Source organism: Chiloscyllium punctatum, chromosome 32 (genome assembly GCF_047496795.1).
Source record: "Chiloscyllium punctatum isolate Juve2018m chromosome 32, sChiPun1.3, whole genome shotgun sequence".
Classification (NCBI taxonomy): Eukaryota; Metazoa; Chordata; class Chondrichthyes; order Orectolobiformes; family Hemiscylliidae; genus Chiloscyllium; species Chiloscyllium punctatum.
Genome location: NC_092770.1, coordinates 65,864,534 through 65,891,498, shown reverse-complemented (window position 1 = coordinate 65,891,498; position 26,965 = coordinate 65,864,534). Strand labels below are relative to the sequence as shown.

Here is a 26,965-nt window from a genome sequence, read left to right as displayed (position 1 = left end):
AGCAGTAACCCTGCAGCAGCTACACAAGATAAGGGAGAATGCAAATGAAAGGTAAACACAAGAAAACTGGATTCGGGGAAGTGGGTGTGGGGAACTCACTTAATGGAATTTAGAGTTTAAATGTTAGTCAAACAATATAAGAAAGTATTGTTGCTGGTCATAGAATTGATGTTAAGCTTTACCATTTTTACTCAAATCAAAACAGGCACTCAGATTGCTCAAACAGAGCCGATCATATGCACTTTTATCTGCTCAAAATAGAGTGCAGTCAACAGATGTGGACAACTTCAGAGCGAAGACAAAATGTTTTTCACTCTGCACTTCTTTGGCAAGCCTTCCAACTCCGTACATAGTTTCCAGACTCTACACTCTTTTGACTTTGGCATCTGGGGTGCAGTAATTATTTACATGCACTTGGTCAAGGAACAAAATCTGAAGGGCCTCAAGCAGAGTGTGTGTGATATAGCAGCCATGACACTCAGTACAGTAACTAACAGGCCTTCAGATAACGAGCTATTAGAGTCAAATCCAGGTCAGGTCACATTTAACTTGTTTACAAAGAGACATTGACACAACCCTAGCATCCATTTTATCACTTCAATAAAGAAAATAACCTGCATTACTGCCCAGCACCTGGCTACTGATGTAATGTTTCTTGAACTGTAGCACAGATGGTGTCAAGCAACCATGTTACCTAGGGATTACACTGTGCAATCACAGAACACACTTTTATGCGGCTCTGTTGTCCTCAGTTTTAATGGATGCATTAACTCATTTCGTTGAAGAGGGTTAAAGCCTCCAGTAAAATAGCAGGCAAATATACCAGGCCTTCAAGCACTGATACCGGTTCAGGATAATTTTAAAGACACTGGTTACGTGGTCACATATCACACCACAGCGATGCTGTGAGAATATCTGAAATAGCTGAAAACCTATAAAGAAACAGCAATGCTTGTCAAAAAAATATTTAAGAGCCAGAGGAAGTGGTGGAGGCTGATACAATTGTAACATTTAAAAGACATTTGGATGGGTATTTGAATAGGAAGGATATGGAGGGATATGGACCGGGTGCTGGCAGATGGAACTAGATTGGGTTGGGATATCTGGTCGGCATGGACAGGTTGGACACACACACACACACACGAATAAAATACTTATTCATCTCCAGTGGTATTGTTTGTGAGAAATGAAAGCTCTTCAATATGAAGTGAATCTCCTTTTGGCAAGAACATTGGATGTTCAAGACAAGACAGTTGATATGTAAGAATTGACCTGTCCAATCTCCTTCCTTCAACCTCACTATTGGTTGGCACACTTCAAAATCCCTCATCAAACCCCTCCCACTCATCCTTCAAGAATCTCCTTGAAACCTATTTGGGACTCAAATCGTCATTAGTTCGATACATTTTCACTTCAGAGCCCCACGGACATATTTCTATGTTAGAGACTCTGTACAGAATTATGGAATCTCTGTTGTGTTGGAAGTTGGCAATTTGACCCACTGGGTCCACACTGCCCCTCCAAAGAGCATCCCACCCAGACCCACGCCCTACCCTATCCCTGTAACCCTGCATTTCCCATAGTTAATCTACCTAACCTGCACACCCCTGGACACTATGGGCAATTTAGCAGGGCTGATCCAACCAACTTGCACATCTTTGGACTATGGGAGGAAACTGGGGCACCCAGAGGACTCCCATGCAGGCATGGGGAGAATGTACAAACTTCACACAGACAGCCAGTCACAGCTGGAATTGAATCCAGGTCCCTGGCGCTGAGAGGCAACATTGTTAACCATTGAGCCACTATGCTGCCCGTGGTACGTGTGTTTTATTTCTACATTACAGGGAGAAAGTGAGGACTGCAGATGCTGGAGATCAGAGTCAAGAGTGTGGTGCTGAAAAAGCACAGCTGGTCAGGCAGCATCTGAGGAGCAGAAGAATTGACGTTGAGCATAAGCCCTTCATCAGGAGATTGAGTGGCTGTACTTTTCCAGCACTACACTCTTCGACATATATACGTTACACACCAGCACAAAACAGAGTGACAGGAGCATCAGGAATTTTGTCAAGTGGTCAGTCATTTGATAGGATTAATAGTGAAAATTTGGAGAGTGCAGAATATTTGGAGAAGAGGCAACAGTACTGAAGGGTCAATAAGTGTGATAGTGGAATGAAGGGTTAGGTATGTTCATGGATTTGAGATCAAGAGTATTTTAGAATGGGGCGGTGAGCATTTGTTTGGGGACCGAGGCAAGTCCTCATTTGGAACTTGAGAGCATACTTACAAAGAGGAGCGAGTTAAATACAATCAAGGTAGGAGGGTAAGCAGCAGTGCAGGGGAATGGGAACAATTGGCACAGGAAAATAACAGGTCAAAACACTTTTGATCAAAAAAACTTCCTTTCAAATTGGAGCACAGCAACAATACAGGTATGATTACTTGATTTCTTTTACACTCATCACTAACAAAACACAAATGGCATCCCACACTGGAGAAACTTTTAAAAATTCAGTTTGTTCATTTTGCAAAATGAAGAATTGCTTAACGACAAGAAGCTGCTCCGCCTGGCTACTTTTCCGAGTTAATGCTGTCAATCCAAACTACAACATTCTCCACTGTTCAATGTGAGTATTTGCCGAACAGTTCACTCTGGGACTTGACTTCACCTGGGTACAGCTCCAAAGAAAACTCAAAATTCTTTCCATATCACAACCACTATCCGATATATTCTCCCAGTTCGCAGGCAACCCACTTCCACGCTGCTGAACAATTGGAAATTTTCACAGCTTATACCATTTCTCCGAAATCAACGGAGTGCAGGGTGCCGGGTCAAAAACACCAGATTTAAATCCTGGCTTTTGATATAAATTAAGTTCTTCATAGATTCAACATTAAAAAGAATGACCCAAATATGTGTAAGTAAAATTTATAACAGTTAAGGCTAATTACTCTATCTTTTAAAAAAAAACTTATTTTACTCCGTACTCTCCATGCTATGAGCATAAAAAGAGCGGAAAGAATAAAATATTTGAAACACATGTTAAGCTCTTAGTTTGGCTATTTTTTGTGGAATTACTGATTGATTCTCCAGACCTTGAGTGAGGATTGATTGCTTTTACAAGTCTTTGGCAGTTATGCATTTGTCAGCTTCTGTTACTCGGCCGGTTTTTTATTCTTTAAATTGCAGTAGGAAGGGTATGCAAATCTTTGCCGTGTTAGGAACATGACATTTCAACCTCTGCAGAAGTATTACTCCCAGATTTTCAGACAATGTTTGTCATATCTGACAAGAAATGCACATCATCAGACAACTTTAATACGAGACGGACAGACAGGCAGAGAGAGATCGAGACACACAGAGACCAAGAGGTGGAGAAAGACTGTGTGTGTGTGTGTGTGTGTGTGTGTGTGTGTGTGTGTGTGTGTGTGTGTGTGTGTGTAAGAGAGGAGAGAGACTCAGACAAAGAAAGAGAGAGACAGAGAGAGATTTGATAATAATATTTTTCTCATGTCCATCAGTAGCTGTTTAACCAGTAGTCAATTTACTTTTTAACATCAGTAAATACAAAAATGATTTGAACATCCTTTTCCCTGCAACCTCCAGAAGCATCAATGCCTTGTTGAGACACAGTTCAAGGCTTATGCCCAAATGGTGCAAACCAGGCGTGAACCTGGGGACCATTAACGAGCCATTTCACTATGAAAGCATCCCATCCGTACCTAAACATAGCCTTGCCTGACATCACAACTCACACAGCATAGCACAAATGTCTGAACAATTAGCAGGATTAGTGGGTCCGACAGAGTTTCAACTCGCATACCAGGAGCCCCTTTTTCCAACTATTCCTGGCTCGGACTGAGGACTGACTCAGTCTTGTTCAGGCTGTCACTGGATAAGCTGGTGACGAGCCATGCTGGTGAGGTTATGGACATGGGGAACCGGTTTGGTGTATTGATATCAACCCCACCAGCCCATCTTGGCAAAAGCTCCCACAACTCCTGAAAACTAGTGGTGACATTCCAACCATAAATTATGTTGCGAGATTCCTCCAATTTCTTACACTGACGGAGTAATGCCTGCCTTGGAATCAGAACAATCAGAATTCAGTTCAGATCACTCCCAGTCGTCAGAGATTCTCAAATACATATACACCGGTTCAATTTCATTGGAGCTGAGGATTTTCCAATACAGTGTAATTCATAATGCAACTCACATCTGGGGTTAACCAGACTCTTCAAGGAAAATTATAATTAGAATCAAATAAGGAATATGTGGACAGTGTTTTCTATATTAGACAGATGACAGCATTTTCCCACAAATTCAAATTTATCTCCCGTACAATGCTTACAAAGAAAAGACTATTTCTTGTTGAAATACCAACAAGTCTATTATTCTTGTTGATACATTCTGTGTCTCTGGCATCAGGTGTGACAGAATGGGATGAAAATGAAATCCTATAACTTTAGAATGTGTTGAGCAAATATGTTGATTTGAATGGTCAGTTCCTGTTCTATAAATTCTGTACAGTAACTATTGAAGTAATTCAGCTTCATGTATGTCATGTGGTGCCAATTATAGCTCTGTCCCGCTTTTAATGTTCAGTACTTAACCCTCCCTCTGACTACACAAAAGTACAAAATAGCAGTCCTTCAAGCCTGTCAATATTCTCATGGCTGATGTAGACCCTAACTCAACTCTTTATCTCTTAACTCATTCAGGATGCAAAAATATCTCATACCTTCAATATCCATTCACCTCTGCAGAAAGGAAAATGAGTGGAGGGATGACAGCATAGTGGGTAAAAGTCATTGGAAATGTTTGTTCTGCTCCCCTCTCTGAGCCACTATTGGCATAGACTAACTGGGCTGAAATAGCTTGTTTCCTTGAGCCAATCTCCATGTAACTCTTGGGCAAAAAGATGGATAATCCATTCCCAGAGGCATTGACAGGTGAAGCTGGCCACAATGGTAGTGGAATTGGTGATGAAGATCAAGATTACAGTGGTGCTGCCTGACATGCTGTGCTTTTCCAGCACCACTCTAACCTTGACTCTGATCTCCAGCATCTGCAGTCCTCACTTTAGCTGTATTGGTGATGAAACCCGCTCATCCTTGCCCACACTTGCTTGGTGGTGCCCTCTTGTGGCTCACCACAGTTGAGAAGACTCAAAACCTCGCTGTGACATTGTGGAACTCAGCGGAGTCACATCAACGAAAACAGCTCACTACCAAAGCGAGATTAGTCTGCTCCCTTGTCTTCTCCTGAAGGTATAGGCATGCCCCAAGTGAAGTTACCACATGAAAGTCTGGCAAATGCTCATAATGCTGAGAATTAGACTCAATCATGTTTTTACTCTACACATTACTTGTGGCTCAGTATTGCACCCTGTAGGGTCATTAACCACAGGGCCATTAGAAAGGTAGTGACTCATTTTACACCCAACAGCTCTGAGCCCAACAGAACCAAAGGCTTGACATCAACTATCTGATTAGATTACTTACAGTGTGGAAACAGGCCCTTCGGCCCAACAAGTCCGCACCGCCCCGCCGAAGCGCAATCCACCCAGACCCAATCCCCTACATTAACCTCTTCACCTAACACTACGGGCAATTTAGCATGGCCAATTCACCTAACCTGCACATTTTTGGATTGTGGGAGGAAACCAGAGCACCCGGAGGAAACCCACGCAGACACGGGGAGAATGTGCAAACTCCACACAGAGAGTCGCCAGAGGTGGGAATTGAACCCGGGTCTCTGGCGCTGTGAGGCAGCAGTGCTAACCACTGTGCCACCGTGCCGCCCACATTCTGGTGCTAAACAATCAGCCTGCTCCATAGATACAACCAACAGAAGCTGCATGTATGAGCAATGATGGGGTAAAGTCGAAGGGGATTGAAATTAATAGTAGCTCAACTCTTTGCAGCCGGCATTAGGGGTCACAGCTGGCCAGCAGCTGCAAGACTGAAAATTCCACTAACAAAACACAACAAGATAGACCCTTCACCATCTCCAAGGGGGAATTCCTTCTGGGAATACAGCTGAGCTCCTGCTTCCTGCCAGCATAAGAACACAACATCTCCTTAATACATTGCGGAGCACTGATTCTGTCAAGTATTTGTACAGTTATGTTGGAATTTTTTCCACCCATAACTTCCGAGTACCATTTCTCATTAGCTGCCTCTGTGCCTCAAGCAGACTTCTGCAGGAAGACGGCAATGAGTTTAAAAGAAGCTGCTGTTGGATCAACAGTGGATCAGTGTACAGGTGACAATCAGAGTAAAATGGAATTCAGATAGTTTTCAGTTCATACTTCATTGTTGGAAGTCCATAATCTAGGCAGAAAGTCCTGTTTAATCAAGGTTGTTCCACACTACAAACTCCAGAAGCTCACTGAAATAGGGAATAAACAGAGTTCTGACTCAGTATCTTAATTTGAAGGAATTATTTCTGTTCTTTAGCTTCAAGCCTCACCTCATGTTATTTTTAATGTGCGTTATTACACTGGTGTCCAAGACCAACATTGGCAGAAACACATAGCTATATTGATAGTTTGAGTAAATGGACAGCAACAATGTGGGAGCCAACTCTGTTCTAATGTATGTGCAATTCTGATGAAGGCTTTCGTTAATCTGCCAATGCCAAAACCAGAAAGGAATATTCTCCTACTCGCCTCACATTCTAACAAGTCAAACTTCAGAAAGAAAATAATGGCAACAGCCTCTCCCCACCTCAGCACTTCCACTTATTCTGACATGCAGTATATTTATCACAGGGGTTAACATCCAGAACTAATCCAAGCAGAGCAGCCTTTCATTTCAGTAGCCTAGCAACATGAGATGGATGGTTTATGATGACATCATTAGTTTAGCAGTGGTGAATGGCCAATGGTGACATCACATCTATTAATCACAAGAATTATGAATCATGGCAAATTCAAAAAAGGCAGCCATTCAAATCAATGGCTGAGTGACTTGGAATGGCTTCTTAGGGTAGTGTCAGCTAAGCAAGAAGTCTCATCATGGTCTGCTGCTTGCCCACCCAGTGAATTCCCCCATCATGCACCCCTTCCCCACATCGTCCATCTTCCTGTAGATCTCCCAGTCAGGAAAATTACATCTTTATCAAAACAATTCAACGTACCGTATCAGCAGGTTTATAAAGGACCCAATATACATATATTAGCTAATGCCGAAGTTTAAAAGAAAGAGAAACATGTACATAATTCTCCTTCAAACTAAGTTTATTTTTGTCTCTAAGGGGCAAGGTCTATACAGTACAAGGGGAGAGAGGAACTATACCCAACAAATGAAAATATTCGGGAATTTCTTCACCCGACTTCAAGCGTGGATATTTTCTTCCAGACACATATCCACAAAGGCTGCACTTGCTGACATCAAGCAGCATGGTGGTATCTTAGAAATACTGTTACAAATCCCAATAACAATACTATGTTAATGAGACATATCTCAACGTAACAGAAATAAACTGTCCAATTAAGTATAATTTGAATTTGGAATTTACAGAATCAGCTTAATATTGGGCACATTCAAAATAATCAACAGGACATCAGTCACAAAAAACCATTTTGATGCATACTGAATAAACGGGTATGTTGGTATGTTGTGATAACAGGAATGACACGGACAAAGTAAGAAGCAAAGCACAACTTTTCACAGTTAATAACAACCTGAATATTGTGTTCATACAAGCACTGCAAGGGTGGCAAACAGATCCTTACATTAAAAGAAAACGTGCGATGTAAATCCTCTCAAACAGAGTTCTGCACGATACATGTCATCATAAGTCATTATTGTAAGTAATCTGATGAGACAAAGTAAGCCGACCAACTCTGGCATGTGCAACACAAGATGTCCCCCCACAAAATATAGTGACAGTGAGCTTCACTCAGGACCAAAGCTACACCATCCCCAGGTAATTCAAAGCTGCTCGAGGTCTCTACAGAAGCAGCAAAGAGAGGGGAAAAAACAATCTTTCACACACATTTGGTAAAATGCATACCAATTCAACGCAAGCATGTCCTTTAGCAAATGGAGTAGTAATGGTTAAGAAGAGTCAAGTGAGGATGATGCAAACCACATACAGAGCAAGATGATGTCCTGGGAGCGCAATTTGACAAAAAGGTCCCAGCGGCAATCAAAATGCTTTTGAGGAATAACAAATTGCCTACTGCAACAAAACACTGTGAAATGGCTGTTCAAATAAAAATAAATTGCTTTGGACTGGTCTACCTCAGCGCCACAACAGTCACAGTCCAAACAAGAGAACTGCTATCCCAACCTTACTGAAGCCTGGCTCTCACCTGGCATTCACAAGCAGTGTTATGCAATGGCAATTGGCAATGTGAAAAAGCAATTCAATTCTGATGTTGCCACAGCCGCTGCACAGCCTCCCCTTTTCCCCAACCACAGGGGGCATTGATGCCAATGGCAGAAATCCTGCTTGAAATCAGGGAACTGGGCAGAGGGCAGGCAACAAAGCTGCAGTCTCTCCTGGTCTGCATAACCATTACCCGCTGGAATCGCTGCCAATTATACAAAATCTCAACCGAACAAATCTTTACTACGGCTTCACTCAAATACTAAAGTGTTGTGTACGGCCAGCTCAAGAGAGATGACATGGAAGCACACTGTCTCCTTTAGAGGAAAAATGGAATGCATTCAGCCATGAAAGGGGAAGAGCAGGCATTGAGTCATGTCGCCACACCTCCTCCTGCCTTACCTCAATGATCCTGTCATGAACTTCCAGTCCATCTGCTCTGTCAGCAGGCCCTTTCTCCATAACTTTGGAAACATAAATTCCTTCACTTGGAGAATCTTCCTCACTTTCCTATAAAGCAAGACAGAAAGAAATTCAGCGTGGGTTTGGGAAAAAGGCAACTCCCAAGCAGAATAAATTACATTATTGCCTTGGTATCTGGGTTAGAAAGGGAAGTGGGGAGGTGGCTCAGTTAAAACTTTAGAATTCCAGGGTACCATTAAAGCTTGCTCTGCAGGATTCAGTCACTAATTTTAACATGAAAATTCCCTTATTGGGTTATTTTAGATGGGTGGCCGCAGTTCAGCAGTAGTCACACCCAGAGCCACAGGTCAGGAGATCAACATTTGTGGGATATTGCAGTGTGCACAATGATTACCACATTTTCTATAATTGAGAGAGAGAGAGAGAGAGAGGCAAGAGAGAGAGAGAAAAAGGCAGCATAGACACAGAGAGAGAGAGAGAGAGAGAGAGGCAACAGAGAGAGACAGGGAGAGAAAAAGGCAACAGAGAGCAAGACAGAGAGAGACAGACAGATAGAGAGGGAGGGAGGGAGGGAGGGAGGGAGAGGAGAGAGAGAGAGAGAGAGAGAGAGAGAGAGAGAGAGAGAGAGAGAGAGAGAGAGAGAGAGAGAGAGAGAGAGAGAGAGAGAGAGAGAGAGAGAGAGAGGCAACACAGCGAGAGAGAGTGAGACAGTTGGGGGGGAGCAAGGGAAAGAGAAAGAAAAAGGCAACACAGTAGGAGAGAGAGATTAAGGCAAGAAAAAGAGAGCGAGATCAAGGTAACAGAGAGAGAGGTGTGTGAGAGAGAGAGAGAGAAAAAGAGACAGAGTGAGTAAGGAGATGGAGAGAATGTAATTCAATGTTGTGGTTCTGTTCGCCGAGCTGGGAATTTGTGTTGCAGACGTTTTGTCCCCTGTCTAGGTGACATCCTCAGTGCTTGGGAGCCTCCTGTGAAGCGCTTCTGTGATCTTTCCTCCGGCATTTGTAGTGGTTTGAATCTGCCGCTTCCGGTTGTCAGTTCCAGCTGTCCGCTGCAGTGACCGGTATATTGGGTCCAGGTCGATGTACTTATTGATTGAGTCTGTGGATGAGTGCCATGCCTCTAGGAATTCAATTGCTAAGAGGAGCTTTGGGATATCCTGAGATTGTGAAAAGTGTTTCCTAAATAGCTTTTCTATTTCTAGACACCTGGATTTCTAAACTTCTAAACACCTGGATAATAAAGAACTTGAGAATAGATATGGAATGTCAGCCATGGCTTCACAGGTTCAAGACACTTGGCAGCAGAAATCGAAGTTGGTACTGCAATTCAGGACGTCAGTTACTTCCCCTCCCCATATCCTGACCAATACTATTCCTCAAATAATAATCACACAATACAGATTAGTTGGTTATATTGTCATATCACGGTTGGTGGGAGAAAGTTGCTGTGCATCCTACATCACAACAATTGCCACGTTACAAAAGGGCTTAATTGGCTATGTGATTGGGGGCAGCGTGTTGTTACTCTAGGTACTGTATCAATGAGAGTCTTTCGTTTTTGTCTTCAGATTGTCAAAATCCGCAAAATTATTGTTGAAAATGTATGAATAATTTTTAAGGCTCTATTAAGCCTCTGGCATAATCAACCAGTAAAATGAATTTGCTAACAGTATTTGCTTGTTCCTCACAAGAATAATTACTAATATGTGGTAGCTAGGTCAGGACATTAGAGCCCAATTAATGTGCAGTAATTATTTTTCAGACCTTTTTTTGTGTAGTGCATCCAAGCTGTGCCTAAACTGCAACACATCACATACGAGAACAAAGATGGAAAAGCAGCAGTTTAAAATAGCAAGCTTCTGAAACACACACCCAGCAACTAAAAATAGAGTAAGACATGCCTTCCTTTTCAGTCATGTAGCATTCTAGACCATGGCCCAACAAGTCCCCATCAACCCTCTGAATTCATTGCCACGGAGTGCAGTGGAAGCCGGGACGCTAAATGTCTTCAAGGCCGAGATTGATAGGTTCTTGTTGTCTAGAGGAATTAAGGGCTACGGGGAGAACGCTGGCAAGTGGAGCTGAAATGCGCATCAGCCATGATTGAATGGCGGAGTGGACTCGATGGGCCGAATGGCCTTACTTCCACTCCTATGTCTTATGGTCTTATGAAGAGTAACCCACCCAGACCCATTAACCTACCCCTGACTAATGCACCTAACTTACACATCCCTGAATACTATGGGCAATTTAGCATGGCCAATTCACCTAACCTGCATATTTTTGGATTGTGGGAGGAAACCGGAGCACCCAGAGGAAACCCACACAGACACGGGGAGAATGTGCAAACTCCACACAAACAAACAGTCACCAGAGGCTGCAATTAAACCCAGGTCCCTGGCGCTGTGAGGCAGCAGTGCTAACCACTGAGCCACCACACCACCCTTCTCAGATTGCTGCTTTCCAATAGAAGTGGAAAGGCAGGTCCATTCCATAACCCAGATCACGAATAAAACAAATTCCAATCGTAGAGAATTAAATTCTTCACAGTTCACCTTACCAATAGATGAAAACTTAACACAATCAGATTAAATCTAAACATAATCAACTCTTCTGATGACACTGAGGAAACTGAGCAAGATGCTCACTCTGGGTCCCATGTCCTCGATTTGCCCTCAGTAATAAAGATTTAGTCCAGGGGTGGGGAACCTGCAGCCTTAAGGTCACATGTGGCCTTCTAGGCCATTGTGTGTGGCCTTTTGAATGAATCCAAATTTTTGATTGAGCTCTCAGAAGATGACATTTTAAAGTCTTTATTTGATGCTAATAAAGATCCACTTGAAATAGAATACTCATGCCTTCGACAACATGCACGAAAAATGCTTTCTTGCTTTTCAGCCACTTATTGCTGCGAATCTACATTCTCCAACTTAACCAAAATCAAGACCCCCTTAAGGTCACAAATGACGGATACCCATCTAGAGGATCAGCTAAAACTGCAGACCTCCATGCTGCAACCAAATATTCAAATGCTTTCCTACAAAAGGCAGTCACAACAAAATCATAAAAAGATTTGTTAACTTTAAAATTAACAGTTTTTTTCTTTTTTTTAGTTAGTTAGTACATAGTAGTTAGATTTTTATAAAATAATGTAAATTTTGAAGAATATATAATTGAAGTTTCTTGGATGCGGCCTTATTAGATTACAACTAACGTAATGCGGCCTTCCAACATGAAAAGGTTCCCCACCTTTGATTTAGTATATTGCCCAAGTTTAATTCCCCATGTAGCCGAGACACAGCTCAGGGTGAAGATGTTTGAGGGTAATGCTTTCAGGTAGCGGTCAATAATTTTTCGAATTGACCCACTTCTAAACTGGTTGTTCATTTGAACTTCCACTTGAGTATTTCTGAACTTTCAGTAATTCGTACCTTAACTCCCATCCCCTTTGGCTATTTTTGTGGGGAGCTTGTGTCATTGGGGAAAGCTTTGCCAAGGCTGCCTGGGCTGCATCCCCTTCTCAGGTGCCCATGACCAAGTCTAAACTGTAGAACAGGAGCCTTAATGCACCCTGTGGAGATTTTATCTTTCTTAATATACCATAGCAACGATCCTCATTCTAGGGACAATGGCTTCTTCTGTCTTCAGTTGGGAGTGGGTTTTGGATCGTGCTCCTCATCATTTACTTGGCCCAGGGCAAATGTATTTATTGATCTATCCATTCACTTGATGAGACGATCACAGTTAAGACCAACATTTCTTGGCCATCCCTCATACCCTTGAGAAAAAGGGAAGGTGAGTTGCCATGAAACCCATGAGCAAAGCGCACACCCATAATGCTGTTGACAGTAAACTTGCAGGGAACATTAAAAATATGTGAAGAGAAAAGGATTAGTAAAGGCAAATGCAGGGTCCTTACAGTCACAGAATACCAAATGTGGAAGCAGGCCATTCGGTCCATCAAGTCCACACCAACACTCCAAAAGAACAGCCCACCCAGGTCAATCCCCCTTAGCCTATCCCATAACCCCACATTTCCCATGGCTAATCCACCTAGTTTGCACATGGCCGGACATTATGGGCAACTTAGCATGGCCAATCCAACTAACCTGCTCACCTTTGGGCTGTGGGAAGAAACCATAGCCCGCGGAGGAAACCCACGCAGACACGAGGAGAATGTACACAGTCACTGGGGCTAGAATTGAACCCAGGTCTCTCGCGCAGCTAGGCGCAAAGAATTTGATACTGTCTTCACAGAAGAGGACAGAAAAATACACTCCCAGAAATAGGAGGGAACCAAGCGTCTCATGAGAGGGTGAAATTAAAGGGAATAATTAGTAAGAAAATGGCGCTTGGGAAATTAATGAGGTTACAGGCTAACAAATCACCAGGCCCTAATAATCTACACTGCAAAGTACAAAAGGAAGTTGCCCTGAAAATACCAGATGTATTTCCAGACTTGCACAGCCTCTAGAGTACATTCTACAGATTGGAGAGAGACAAATGTACTCTACCATTTCAACAGGGAGGGAAGGAGAAAAGGAGAGAATTGCAGACTGGTTAGCTTAACATCAGTAGTAAGGAAAAATGCTCATCTATTATAAAAGATGTGACATCAGAACATTTGGAAAAAACTAAACAGTATTAGACAAAGCTACCATGAGTTTATGAAAGACAAATCATGCTTAACAAATCTCCTGGAGATTTTTGAGGATGTAACTTGTAGAATAGTTAAGGGAAACTCAGTGGATGTGGTTTTGCAGAAGGCTTTTGATAAGGTTGATCTTCGGAGATTAGTGGGCAAAGTTAAAGCACATGGGTAATATTCATTGAGAATTGGTTTGACAGACAAGGTATTTCAATAAATGGGTATTTGAAGTTCCACCTTTAGGCATGACAAGCAGAAAGGAGATTATTTAACCAAGATATATTAGGAAGGGTGAATGTTGGAGATACCTGGGCGTGCTTGTACTGTCGATAAAAATAGACAGGTAGGTGCATCAAGCAATTAGGAAGGCAAGTGGTACATTGGCCTTCATTGCAAGAGAACTAGAGCACAGAAGGAGAGATATCTTACTTTAGTTATACAGGACTGTGATGAGACCACACCTGGTGTTTCACATGCAGTTTCATCTTCGCATCCAAGAGAGAATATACTTGCCATTGAGAGAGTGCAGCAGAAGTTCATTACCTGATGACAAAACTGTCTGGGAGGAGAGACTGGCTTAGTTGGGTGCATATTCACCAGGATTTAGAACAATGAGATTCAGATTTCAATCTGATTGAAACAAATAGAATTCTAAGAGTTGGATAGACTAGATACAGGGAAGAGGTTCTACCTGATTGGCAAGTTTAGAACCAGGGAACACTGTTTCAGGTTACGGGGTATACAATTTAGGACTGAGAGGAGGAAATATTTCTTCACTCAAAAGGTAATGAATCTCAGGAATTCTCCACCACAGAGGCTATGGAGGCCAAATCACTGATAACATTCAGGAAAGATGGAGAGATTTTTAGATATTAAAAACATCAAGGGGTTATAGGGAGAAAGCAGAAATATGGCATTGAGATAGGGGACCAGTCAATATGAATCACAGAGCAAGTTCAATAAGGTCAAATGGCCTCTTCCTGTGTCCAGTTTTTCTGTCAGGAAAGGAGCTCCAGTTTTTTGAGATGATAATGGTTAAGGAATATTGATAGAATTCCAAGGCAGGATGGTGCGGGGCTCAGCAGGACACTCACAAATAGCGAGGTTCCCAATTTCTTACTCCCCTTAACCTTGTAGCCAGCAGAAGTCACAATTTCAGTCAGTACTATCAAAGTCGCAATGGCGTCACTGTGTGCCAATGGTGGAGGAAGTGAATGTTTATGGCTGTGTATCCAGTGCCAATCAAGCAGCTGCTTTGATCTGTACAGTATTGAATTCCAAGAGTTGTTGGAGCTACTCACATCCAAGAAAGAAGAGAATTCCATCACACTCCTGACTTGCACCTCAAAAAGACTCTTGGGCATGCCTTTTAGACTTGGTGTGAATAGGGCCAGTATTCTACTTCCAGACATTACACAAATTATCCATGGCCTTTGGGAAGCTCCAGGCAGGAGATGTATTTTGGGTTGTTTATTTAATTTGATCTCTTTTTTTCTCCTGTAGCAAACATTGCTAACAAAGATGAGCCTGTGACAATCTCCAACCCAAATATTCATGCTGCAGCCAACTGTAAACTGGAGCAGTACAAGGTCTGGACACCCAGTCTAGGCATCTACTTGATACCAACCCAGAGTAGCAGATTACCATATTATACCCAAACATTATCTATAGACATGGGCTCAATTTCTGTAATTATAACGATGACACCCAGCTTTACCAGTCCGTTTTCAACCTTTCTTTGACCTTCTCCAATTGACCACGCTGCCTAGCAGACTCTTCGGTCCAACTGGTCCATGCCGACCAGATATCCTAATTTAACTTAGTCGCACTTGCCCACATTTGGCCCATATCCCTCTAAACCTTTCCAATTCATATACCCATCCAGATGCCTTTCAAATGTTATAATTGTACCAGCCTCCACCATTTCCTCTGGCAGCTTATTCCATACACGTACCACCCTCTGTGTGAAAATGTTGCCCCTCAGGTCCCTTTGAATTCTATCCACTCTCACCTTAAACCTATGCTTTCAAGTTTTGGATTCCTCCACTCTAGGGAAAAGACTTTGGTTATTTCTCCACTTGGAAGAAATCAATCCATTGCATTCTGTTGGTCCACTGTAATTTTCACGCTTAATTTCATCCTCTCTCTGGCAGCTCACTTGGATAAAACCAAAAATAAAAACATAAAGCCAAGTTTTCATTGTCGAGTTGTCACTGAGCCCACCCTCCCCTGTATACCAGCACACCGGCCCTCACCTCAGAGGAAATCAGGCCTAGAAGCAGGACAAAGCCAGATAGTGGGCATAGTGGCTCAGTGGTTAGCACCGCTGCCTCAAAGCACTAGGGACCCAGGTTCAATTCCAGCCTCGGGTGACTGTCTGTGTCGAGTTTGCACATTCTCCCTGTGTCTGCGTGGGTTTCCTCTGGGTGCTCCAGTTTGCTCCCACAATCCAAAGATAGGCAGGTTAGTTGAATTGGCCATGCTAAATTGCCCATAGTGTTTAGGGATAGGTTCATTAGTCAGGGAAATGGTAGGATACACTTCAAAGGGTTGGTGTAGACTTGTTGGGCCGAAGGGCCTGTTTCCACACAGTAGGGATTCTAACTCTAAAATCTTTCGACACTTCGTGCCATTCATAGCCATTCTAGCGAAAGTCTCAACTTCACATTCTTGTCGGACCCATCCATAACCTTTGACTCCACTGTCAAAATCTCACTCAGTCTCATATTTTAGCAACTCAACTGGGCCATCATTGTCCCCGTCAGATCCCCCAAATCCCACCTATACAAACTCTGACCCTTGTTAAGAACTGCTCACTGATCATTTCAGTCCTCTGCAACTTTCCTCTACTCTGATGGTTCCCACTCCGTCTTCTAATGTACTGACCCGCAGATTTTTCTCACTCCCAATGCATTTGAACAGAAAAATGCATAGTGATTTTATGTGCAAGCTACCTTATTTCTAACTGTAGTTAATACATTCTTACAGTACTAGGTCATGTCCAGGAACCTGGATAAGAGATACATTTTTGACCGATGTATTAATTTAACAACATATATGGCTACACTGATTTACTTAGGGCTATTTGATTTGATCAAGCTATTTCTGAGAAGGAGAGAGAGATCTTGCTATGGTAAGAAAATTGGGGTCAAGACTCCACTTAAAGCTGTGCTATATCTCTTCCAAGCAAATCTATTTGTAAAGTTAAACTCAATTACCCTTTTACCCTGTAATCACAGAATCAGCAAACTGCTGTAATCTCAGTCTGTCTGAGCCGTTTTAGGAGCTTTCACTGCATTTATTATTATTGCCGTCACCTCAAAGTGAATTTTGCGTTTTAGAAAAGGCGGCAGGCTGAACTTCGACGGCGTGCCTGTGTCTTTGTGAAAACGGCAGAATCACGAACAAGTTGGCGCAGAATGAGGCCACACTGCCCAATTGTGTCTGTACCAGCTTTCGAAATGAACATCACTGTCTTTTCCTCATGTCCATACACCTTGTTTCTTCTTAAATAGCATCTAACAAGCTTTAAAATACATCAACACAACCTGGCTCCATTACATTTCCAATGTTAAAAATCACACAACACCAGGTTATAGTCCAACAGGTTTATTTGGAAGTACTAGCTTGTGGAGCACTGCTCCTTTATCAGGTAACTAGTAGAGCAGAATCATAAGACAGAATTTATAGCAAAAGATCACAGTATCATGCAATTAAAACGGTATATTGAACAAACCTAGATTGCGGTTACGCCTTGACTATATTTCGAGGCAGTACCTTCTGGACCCAAAACACTCGTCATGTCAAAAAGACTTTTCTCACCTTGCACTTACTGGTTTTGTAAACCAGTTGAAACTTGTGCCCTCCGAAGCTTGAACGTCATCGAGAAACTCCTGCAAGTTCGTTAAACATGACTGCCCTTGTAGAAATCTAGAAACCGTCTTTCCCTAATCAACCCAGTTACTTCCATGCGATTCCTAAATCTATCCCAAAGTTGTTTCTATAAGTTTCCCTGCCGCTCAAGTAAAACTAACCCGGCCTGTAATTTCCAGGATTATCTTTCTGACCTTTACTTTGAATTTGGGTTTGATGTTTACAATTGTTCGGTTTTCTGGAATCTGCCCAGAGTCCAGGAAAGAATGAAAGGTTATGGCCAGTCTTCTGCAAATTCCTTCAATATCGGATCTCAGTGCCTTGTCAACTTCAAGTAGCCACATCCTGTCCAACAGTCCTTCCCTGTCAATTCTGAACCCTTCCCATAATACAGTCTCCTCTTCCATCACATGGGTGTAGGTGGCATCTACCTCAACAGTAAGACAGATGCAAAATACTTGTTTAGTTTTTGGCTGTGCCGTGTCTCGAGATGCAAATATAGAAATATTGCAACACAGTACAGTAGAGGTTTATACCCTCACATATTAACTTTGAGATTGGTCCATTAGGCAGAAGTGAGATTTGGAAATGTGGAAATGTCGAAAGATGAGCCACTGGACATGAAACATTAACGCTGTTTTCTCTCCACAGATGCAGCCAGACCAGCTGAGTTTTTCCAGCAATGTGTTTTTTTGCTTGGTTTTGAAATGGATTCCAATCAATAGACACAGATTCCCAAAACAAAAATCTTTTTTTAACTATTTAATCATTCCTTTAATTTATAAAAAAGATCATGCAGACAGAAGATACATCGTGTGGAGGTGCCAGTGTTGGACTGGAGTGGAAAAAGTTAAAAATCACATGACGCTGTGTTATGGTCCAACAGGTTTATCTGAAACAGCAAGCTTTCGGAGTGCCCACTCCTTCCTCAGGCAGCTAGTGAGAGAGAATACATCTGACACAGAATTTGTAGCAAAAGATCAAAGGGTTGTACAATTTATGCGAATGTATTGAACAAACCCAGAAGGCTATTAAGTCTTTAATTAGTTGGAACGGAGTTGCAGGTTTCGATTGATTAATGTGTAAATCCCTGCACCAAGACATCTTCAGGTTTTATCAAAATAAAGGCGGCACCTTAAGTGTTCTCAATTCCACATTAGACCTTTCTTGGATGGCACATCAAGTTGTCCTGGTTTGTAGTAATGTAGAAGAACAAGTGAGTGGCCTCCAAATAGGGCTGCATCAGGAAACAGTAATCACAACATAACTCAGCTCACCACAAGGAAAGGAAAAAAAAGAATAAAAGTCAAGACAAAAGCCACTTGGAATAGCCAATTTTAGCTCGACTTAAAAAATTAACTGTCTGGACTAAACTCAGAAAAAGTAGCCAACAGAATTGTAGATCTCCTTCTAAGATGAACACCAAAGCCTGCAGGTGAGCTGATTTATCCCAATTTGTCAACTGGCTAAATGCAATGCATAACAGCAAAGTTTATGGATACCAAGAACATCCAAGGTATAGCCTTGGAGACGTATGCTTTAAAATGAACTGCACCTCCCGCAAATTATTCCATTTGTAGCAAACTACCCAGCAATGGAGAGAATTATCCATATTATGTCCTTGGTCTCTAAGTCACAGGACAGAATGAATCCAATTAAATATTACTTCATCAGTCTGCTCTTAATCAACACGAGTCCTCAACAGTGCTGTCAAGCAGCAGTTATTCACCAATATTTTGCTCACTGATGCTAGTTTGGATAACGTCAGAACTCAGTAAAACTGTTTCCCAATACAGGGGTGGGGGGGAGGTTAAGGAGGGAAAGAGAGCTGAATTTGAGATTTGAGAGACTGCCCTTGACAGCAGCATTTGACAAATATGGCATCAAACCGTCTCAGCAGAATGTAGCAGGAAGACTCTTCAGTGAATACAGTCACACGGGGTTTGAAGACTGGCCTTCACTAAATATTTTAAGCTCAGAACACTGCTGCAGGCGCTCCTCAGGGAGAGTTGGCACACCATCGATCTTCGTTTTTCATCAACGATTCTTTGTCCATTGTCGGGCACAGAGAGACGATGGGATCATGTTCAACTCCATTTGCAAATCTTCAGATAATGAGGTCATGCGTGCCTACCTGCAGCAAAACCTGAACAACCTCCAGGCTTGGGCTGAAAAATGTCAAGTAATTGCCCCAGTCCTTCAAGATGTCAGTTTTTCCTGACAAATTTCCTACAAATAGAACATTCTAAACTTCCAAATCTTTGTGTGACAAGCTTCTGCATTCTCAATTCCTTCAAAGGGTTCAAAGTATACACCTGCACAATTATGGGATCTCCATTAAGAAAATTGCTGTCACTAGAAACTTTTCATAATTATAACAAGAGAAAATAGGACTGAACAAATAGCTGCACTAAAAAATTAAAATGAAGTGTTTTACTAATAAATGAGTGCTACTGTCGGAGGATTGTCATGATGGAGTTATGGCCAACAGCAGAAAGGGAGGAAGGAAGTGGAGTAGACAAAGGTACAGCAGGTAATCAGGAAGGCAAATGGAATGGTGGCCCTTACTTCAAGGGGTTTGGCGTATAAGAGTAGAGGAGTCTTCCTGCAACTGGACACGATGCTGGCAATACCACACAAGAGTAGTGTGATCACTTTTGGCCCCCTGGTTTAGAAAGGTCATAATTTCCTTCGAGGCTGTTCAGAGAAGGCTCACTAGGATGACCCCTGGAATGGAGGGACTCTCTTAGGAACAAGGTTTAGCTGCCACTCATTGGAATTTCAAAGAATGAGAGGTGATCAGATTGAAATCTATGGAGTTCCTTCAGGGGCTTGAGAGGGTAAATATTGAGAGGATGCTTCTCCTCATGGGACAGTCTAGAACCAGAGGGTTGAGTCCCTTTGGAACCCCTTGCCACAGAGAGTCGTGGGGGCAGATTTCTTGTCAATTGGGGAAGCAAGGGAAAGGGCATGCTAGAAATGCCAGATCAGCCATAAGCCTATTGAATGATGGAGGAGCCAGATGACCTACTCCTGTTTCTATTCCTTATGGCCTTATAATGTAAAAATTAGCATTTGAATTCATTGATTAGCATTATGGGATACAAAATGAAGAACAGCGACATAACAAAGACACACCCCTCCCTGACACGCTCAACACTTCCTATGCTCGGTTTGAGCAGAATGCCAGTGGCACAGTGCCACCTGCTCTGACAGCCCCGGACACGCCTGTGCCCACTGTCTTCCTGGCAGTCAACCCAAAGAAAGCGATGGGCCTGGATGGTATCTCCAGCCAAGCACTCTGGTCCTGTGCAGATCAGCTGGCGGAGGTATTCACTGACATCTTCAACTTCTCGCTCCTCCAATCCAAAATCCCCACCTGCTTCAAGAAGACCACCATCATCCCCGCACCTAAGAAAGCACGTGCAACGTGCCTTAATGACTACCGCCCAGTGGCTCGGATCTCCATAATCATGAAGTGTTTCGAAAGGCTGGTCATGGCCCACATCAACTCGGCTCCCGGCCTGCCATATCCCTACCCTGCACTCATCCCTGGAACAACTGAACAACAAGGACACCTACACCAGACTTCTACTCATCGACTACAGCTCCACCTTCAACACCAGTATCCCCTCCAGACTGATCTCAAAACTCCCAGATCCAGGTCTTGGCTCCGCTCTCTATAACTGGATGCTCAGCTTTCTGACCCACAGACCACCATCAGTGACGACTGATTGCTGAAGGGGCTTCTGAATAGCATCCAAAATACAGTAGCTTCAGATTTCGAAATGACGACTGCACATCCTCCACAATATCACTCAATATTGGAGCTTCCCAAAGGATGCTTTTGAAGCCTCCTACTGTACTCCCCGTAACCCCACAACTGTGCACCCAAATTCCAAATGAACACCATCTACAAGTTTGCTGTGGGTAGGATGGATATCAAACAATGAAGAGTCAGAATACAGAAAGGAGATAGAGGGCTTGGTGGCATGGTGCAATGGTAATAACCTCTCTGTCAATGTTGACAAAATTAAAGAACTGATCATTGACTTCAGAGAGAGAGGAGGGGAACACGTCCCCATCTACATTAATGAAGCGGAGGTTGAGAGGGTTGACAGCATCAAGTTCCTAAGAGTGATGATATCCAACAACCTGTCCTGGACTTCTCACGTAGATGCAACGGTCAAGAAGGCACAACAATGCCTCTTTTTCCTCAGGCAGCTCAGGAAATTCAGCATGTCCACAAGGACCCTCGGCAAATTCTACAGATGCACCATAGAAAGCACACTGTCCAGGCGCATAATGTCCTGGCACAGCAACTGCTCTGCCCAGGCTGGTAAGAAACTGCAGAAGGTAATGCACACAGCCTAGACTATCATGGAAGCCAACCTCCCATTCATGGACTCCATCTACATGGCTCATTGCAGCAGAAAGGCTGGCAACATCATCAATGACCCATCACACCTGGGTCATGCTTTCCAACAACCCCTTCCATCAGGCAGAAGATACAGAAGCGTCAGCGCATGCAGCAACAGGTTCAGGAGCAGTTTCTTCCCTGCTGTTTTTAGGCTGATGAATGGACTCTCTAACTTCAGAGAATGCTGATCTTGCTAATGTTGATCTTACATGTGCAATGTAATCTGTATGCCTCTGTCCAAGTTTTCTTCTCACCCTTTGATGTATATGTATTTGCTTACTATGATCTGCCTGTACTGCTCATAAACGAAGCTTTCCACTATACTTAGGTACGCGTGACAATAAATCAAATCAAATCTTTATAAAAGCACAGTTAGTAAGGTCCTAGTCAGGCTGAAGTTTTTGCAGAGGTCAGTTTGCACAAAACAGATCTCAAAGGTTTGGCCTCGGAGATTTGAACAGATAATCCAGGCTGAGATCCCAAAGCAGCACAGACTGTGAACCTCTGATTCTGGATTAGTGGTGCTGGAAGAGCACAGCAGTTCAGGCAGCATCCCCCCCCCCCCCGCCACCAACAAGGGGAATTGGATACGGACTTGAACAATAGAAGAATTGCAGGGCTATTTGGAGACTAAAGCAAAATACCGTAAACGTTGGAAACCCAAAAAGAAACTGAAAATGCTCAACAGGACAAGCAACAACTATGGAGGGAGAAACAGGATCAACATTTTAGGTTGATGACCCATTGGTTAGAGCCTCCAAGCAGCCAGTATAGAAATGCCAGACCAAATGGCCTCCATCTGTGCTGTATGACTCTAACTGATAATAATTCCCAATCTAAGATAGTCATGAGGAAATTTGCAAAAGATACACCAGATGTTTGGGCTGAAATATTTCAAAACTCCGATAATAAGGTCAGGGTGTTGAAAATTGGTAAGTACGAACCATGTTTCTCAAAATGGAAAACCAGATTATTTGGGAAATATCTGGCCAATAATCCTTTTTTCAATCACTGAGATGCAAGTAGCAACTATCACACAAGGTGAAATTATCAAAAACAGGTAGAAGAATAAATTAATCATGGTCCTTTAACACATGTTGGAGTCCTCAAAGGGGTAAGAAGGCACATGTCTTAGTGTCTTTCTTCCTGGGCATCACTGTATTCTAATATGACTGAAAATATACTCCTAGTTCATGTCAAAGGCCACAATCCTCAAACAGTGCTCAAAAGCACCTCAGGATTATTGTCTCCAAATTTTGCCCTCTTTTTCAGTTGGCTTTGCTCAGTAGCTTCCAAGATGTCCCTGACCCTTGGGAACAATGGTGCTCTTCTGTTACCCAGTGAGGGAGGCCAATTGAAAACATGGATTGCAGGGTCAACATTTAAGTATTATTTTGAAACACACATTCGATGATCTAAATACTTAGTGATTTTATTTTCTAAATGATTAAATACAATCAATCATTCTCATCAGTTGAATATTGCAACAACCAGGACAAGGAATTAAACTAGTTATCAGATTATCATTCATAGCTTCTTGACATTATATAGAAACAGCAACTTGGATCTATTCAGTCTAAATTTCACTCTTTTGACAGTACAAAGATGAAAAGGGTTTTAAGTCACTAATTTGAAAAACAAATGACATGCATTAAAAAGAAACATTGTGAACAATGTAAGATTCAACATCGCCGCGAGGTTAAAATCATAATTGCGGTGAGCAGGCAATTCACCCATAAACTTCCATCATAACTATACTCACTATAAGATTTAAGTGGGTGAGTCAAATGGCGGAATTCTGACATCAGTTTACCATGTTAGATGCAATCACTGCGGTCGATCTGTGTACTGTCGATCTTCCCCAGGGCTGCTCTGTGTTCTTTTGTGTCTAATTTACGAGCCAATAATCTGTTGAATTGTGAATGACAACAAAATTTGGCCACACTGATGTCATTCTAACCACACTGTACCACAAGAAAGAAAAAATGTAGTGCTGACACACAAAGATTAATTTCTGTTTTGCTGCTGATTTCAGGCTCCCGTCCTCTTGCCTGTCCTCTGTATCGTGACACAACTGACCGATGCTTTTGTATGAATATAGACATTGAAGGTAACTCAAGTACTTGGGACATCTCATCCAAGCTCCAGCCCATATAGTGTGGAAGCAGGCCATTCACCCATCAAGTCCACACCAAGCCTCCAAAGAACATCTCACCTAGACTCATTTTCCCCCCCCAACCTTATTCTCTGTAACCTTACATTTCCCTTGTCTAATCCGTCTAAGCTACACATATCCCTAGGCACTATGGGCAATTTCTCATGGCCAATCAAGGAAATCCATGCAGACACAAGGAGAAAGTACAAACTCCACACAGACTGTCGCCCGAGGATGGAATCGAACCTGGATCCCTGGTGCCGTGAGGCAGCAGTGCTAACCACTGAGCCACCCTGCCGCCTCACATCCACAATGATCAAAAGCATAAACCATGACCAGCTCCTCCCTTCACAGTTCAAGGTCACAGATAACTACTGAAACCACTGTGTACTGTCAATGCACCAAACCCATTAAGCTAAATTTCTTGGACAAAACAGGTATGGCAAAATTTGCAAAACATTCAGCAGAGGTGAAGACAATTTCAACAATGCAACATCAGTCCAGTAATCTTTGATAAGGAGAATGGGGATGCTTGAGGTTCTGCATGCAACACTTCGTTTGATGAAACCTTTAGGCCTGAGTTTGACAAACAAAACACTTGACCTTTTTATAAAACCTAAGCTTTCTCCAATATTGAGTGATATGAACTACTAAAACTATTTACTGAGGGCTTATTCTGTGTTTGCCTCGATTTCATGCATAGCATGGAGAATGATCTATTCTATATATAAATACACACTTATTATAATGTACCTTTTGGAAGGCAGCCAAATAGCATAACAATGAAGAGAGTGGTAGAGACATAAGTAAGAGTGCTTTTAAATTTAGATATCGTAACCTTCTACACTGAAATCCATGCCAGAGTTATAGATAGTGACTTTCTCCAAATATGATAGACATTAAAAATGACAGTCACAATGGGATATTGAGGAACAACACTGGTCTAAATGGCTTTTAGAGCAAGAAGTCATTTTGATGTTAAAGTGTGAACTACAAACTGACATCTATAGGATCATTAAGGATCCAAACTTTCGACTAGTGAGCATTGAAGAGGCACCACAATGTTTTGGTGTCTAGTGCTTCAGCTAATGTCTCGACATAAAAATGACCAGTTGTTCAGGCATAAGTAAGTTATTGCTTGAGGTGTTTGGATACTATTTCAAGGCACACACAGCGTAAACTGTTGACTAGCTGCTAAGAGTTTTAAAGACAACCTTTGAGGCACTTTGGGAGACTTTTCAGGCAGTTTGTCAAGACTGCACAAAAATTACCAACACGTTCACGAGAAATTCACTGAAAACTGCAGCTACTCCACCTTACTGGTCAGTACTCAATTGTAGCAATCTTTCTAGGGGGTTCACTTCCAATGAGGAATGGGAAGGTGAAATAGGGCAAGGGTGAGCAGCACGTGCAGAGAAGGAGAGGAAAGATGGGAGAACAAGATGGACTCCTAGCTCCTTCCCATCCCTCAGTCCCTCTGGATTGCCACCATCAGGTCACCCGGTGCGATTTCGAAGCAAATGTGCACCCACTTCCACTGCCCATGTGCCATTCTGAACCATGGGTCAGTCAGTATATTTCATTCCTTCCAGTGCACAAGAATACATGCACGGAGGCTATGTACATCTGTCCACAAGAATTACTAAAGATCAGCACTTAACAGCTGAACCTGCACATGTCATGTTTTCGTACCTCCAAGCCACATTTGTACTGGTAAGCAACAATTAAACTCAAATGGTCTGCTAAAATCACACTTATTAAACACAGAATTGACTGATCACTTGCTTCATCCCTCTTCAAAGATCAGAAAATTTCTTAATTTTGTTCATGTTTCAAATAAACTGCTGCAGAGGACCTAAATCCTCACAGGAAACAAAGTAATTTAAGACTCTGCTCTTTGAATATGCATTGGCAAATTAATTCTAGATAACTTAAATAATTCAAATTTAGAGGTCTTTGTTTTCAAACTTTGGCTGATCTGATCTGGTGATAGATCTCCTCATCGATGGGTGACTTGTCAAGAAATTGCAGCCAGCATATGGCAAGTGCTCAACATATACCAAAGATGGAAGAATGCTTTGACCCCTATTACCTCCATACCACAATTAAAGTGGCGACTGCAACAGGCATGACCTGGCATATAGGACATCTGCAATGTTGTTGCTTACTGCATATGATTAGCAAGCCACTCTCAGTGTGGTCAATTCTTCAGACCTGAGACTCAGCCTGTCCTTAAATATTACCAAAGCCCACGTCAACCTAAACCTGGTCAGGATAAAAATCCCACATCTCATCAACATTGGAGGAGAAACTCTGAATCATGTTAAGTGGTGAAGAATAGTAATAGAGGAAACATAGCAACTGATTTGGACAAAGCAAGGTCCCACAAACAGCAATGTGACAATAACCAGTTAAATTATTGTAGTTATCTTGGTTAAGGGATAAATACTTTCCATCACATCAACATTGATTCCTTCCACTTACATCAAAGCAGCATCGTGGAACCTTTACCTCCACATTGATTAACATCTCAACTGTACAATTTTCTAACTCAGAGATAAACTGCTGCCAACAGAGACATAGCTGATGTTGGCACAAGCTCTCACATTAGGAGAGATTTTAAGATGTGGTAAACCACAATTATGAAAAAATAACTTAAAGGCATTTGATCAATTTAATTATTACTACTAACACAAATCATATTCTTTCCCCTTTCACCCAGTTAATTAAACAGATTTCCTACAGTGTTATTGATGGTTAGTCATGCATTAACACAAAATAGCAGGCAGTAACAGGACAAGCACTAATCTGCTTCAAGCTGTGTTTAATATGGGCTAGCTTCTGAAATGAGTTAGACTTGGGCATATATCTTGCAAACCAAACTGAGCAGCTGCAGACAGATTCCAGCAACTCAAATCTTTGGGGTGAGACAATTAACTATTGCGTTGTCTGCCTGTGGAATTATTCTGAAGGCAAAGGAGTTAACCTCGGTCTCCTGACATTATACCCCTCAGCTAACATAGAAATTCAGCTCACGGCCCATTGTGGGAGCTTGCTGTGCACATGCACGCACTGTTTCCAGCATTCCATTTTGAAAGTACTTCAT

The 26,965-nt window shown here is 42.3% G+C and overlaps 1 protein-coding gene across 2 annotated transcripts in view; it reads right to left on the bottom strand.

The window, feature by feature from the left end:
• pdzrn4 (PDZ domain containing ring finger 4) overlaps window positions 1–26,965 on the bottom strand; it is a 477,824-nt gene that overhangs the window by 437,773 nt on the left and 13,086 nt on the right. The window contains exon 3 of one of the 2 annotated variants that reach the window (XM_072552568.1): window positions 8,744–8,851. The exons of the other annotated variant lie outside the window; for it this stretch is intronic. Coding sequence (XP_072408669.1) covers window positions 8,744–8,851 — 108 coding nt within the window. The remainder of the gene's footprint in view (window positions 1–8,743; window positions 8,852–26,965) is intronic. 2 annotated transcript variants of the gene reach the window in all.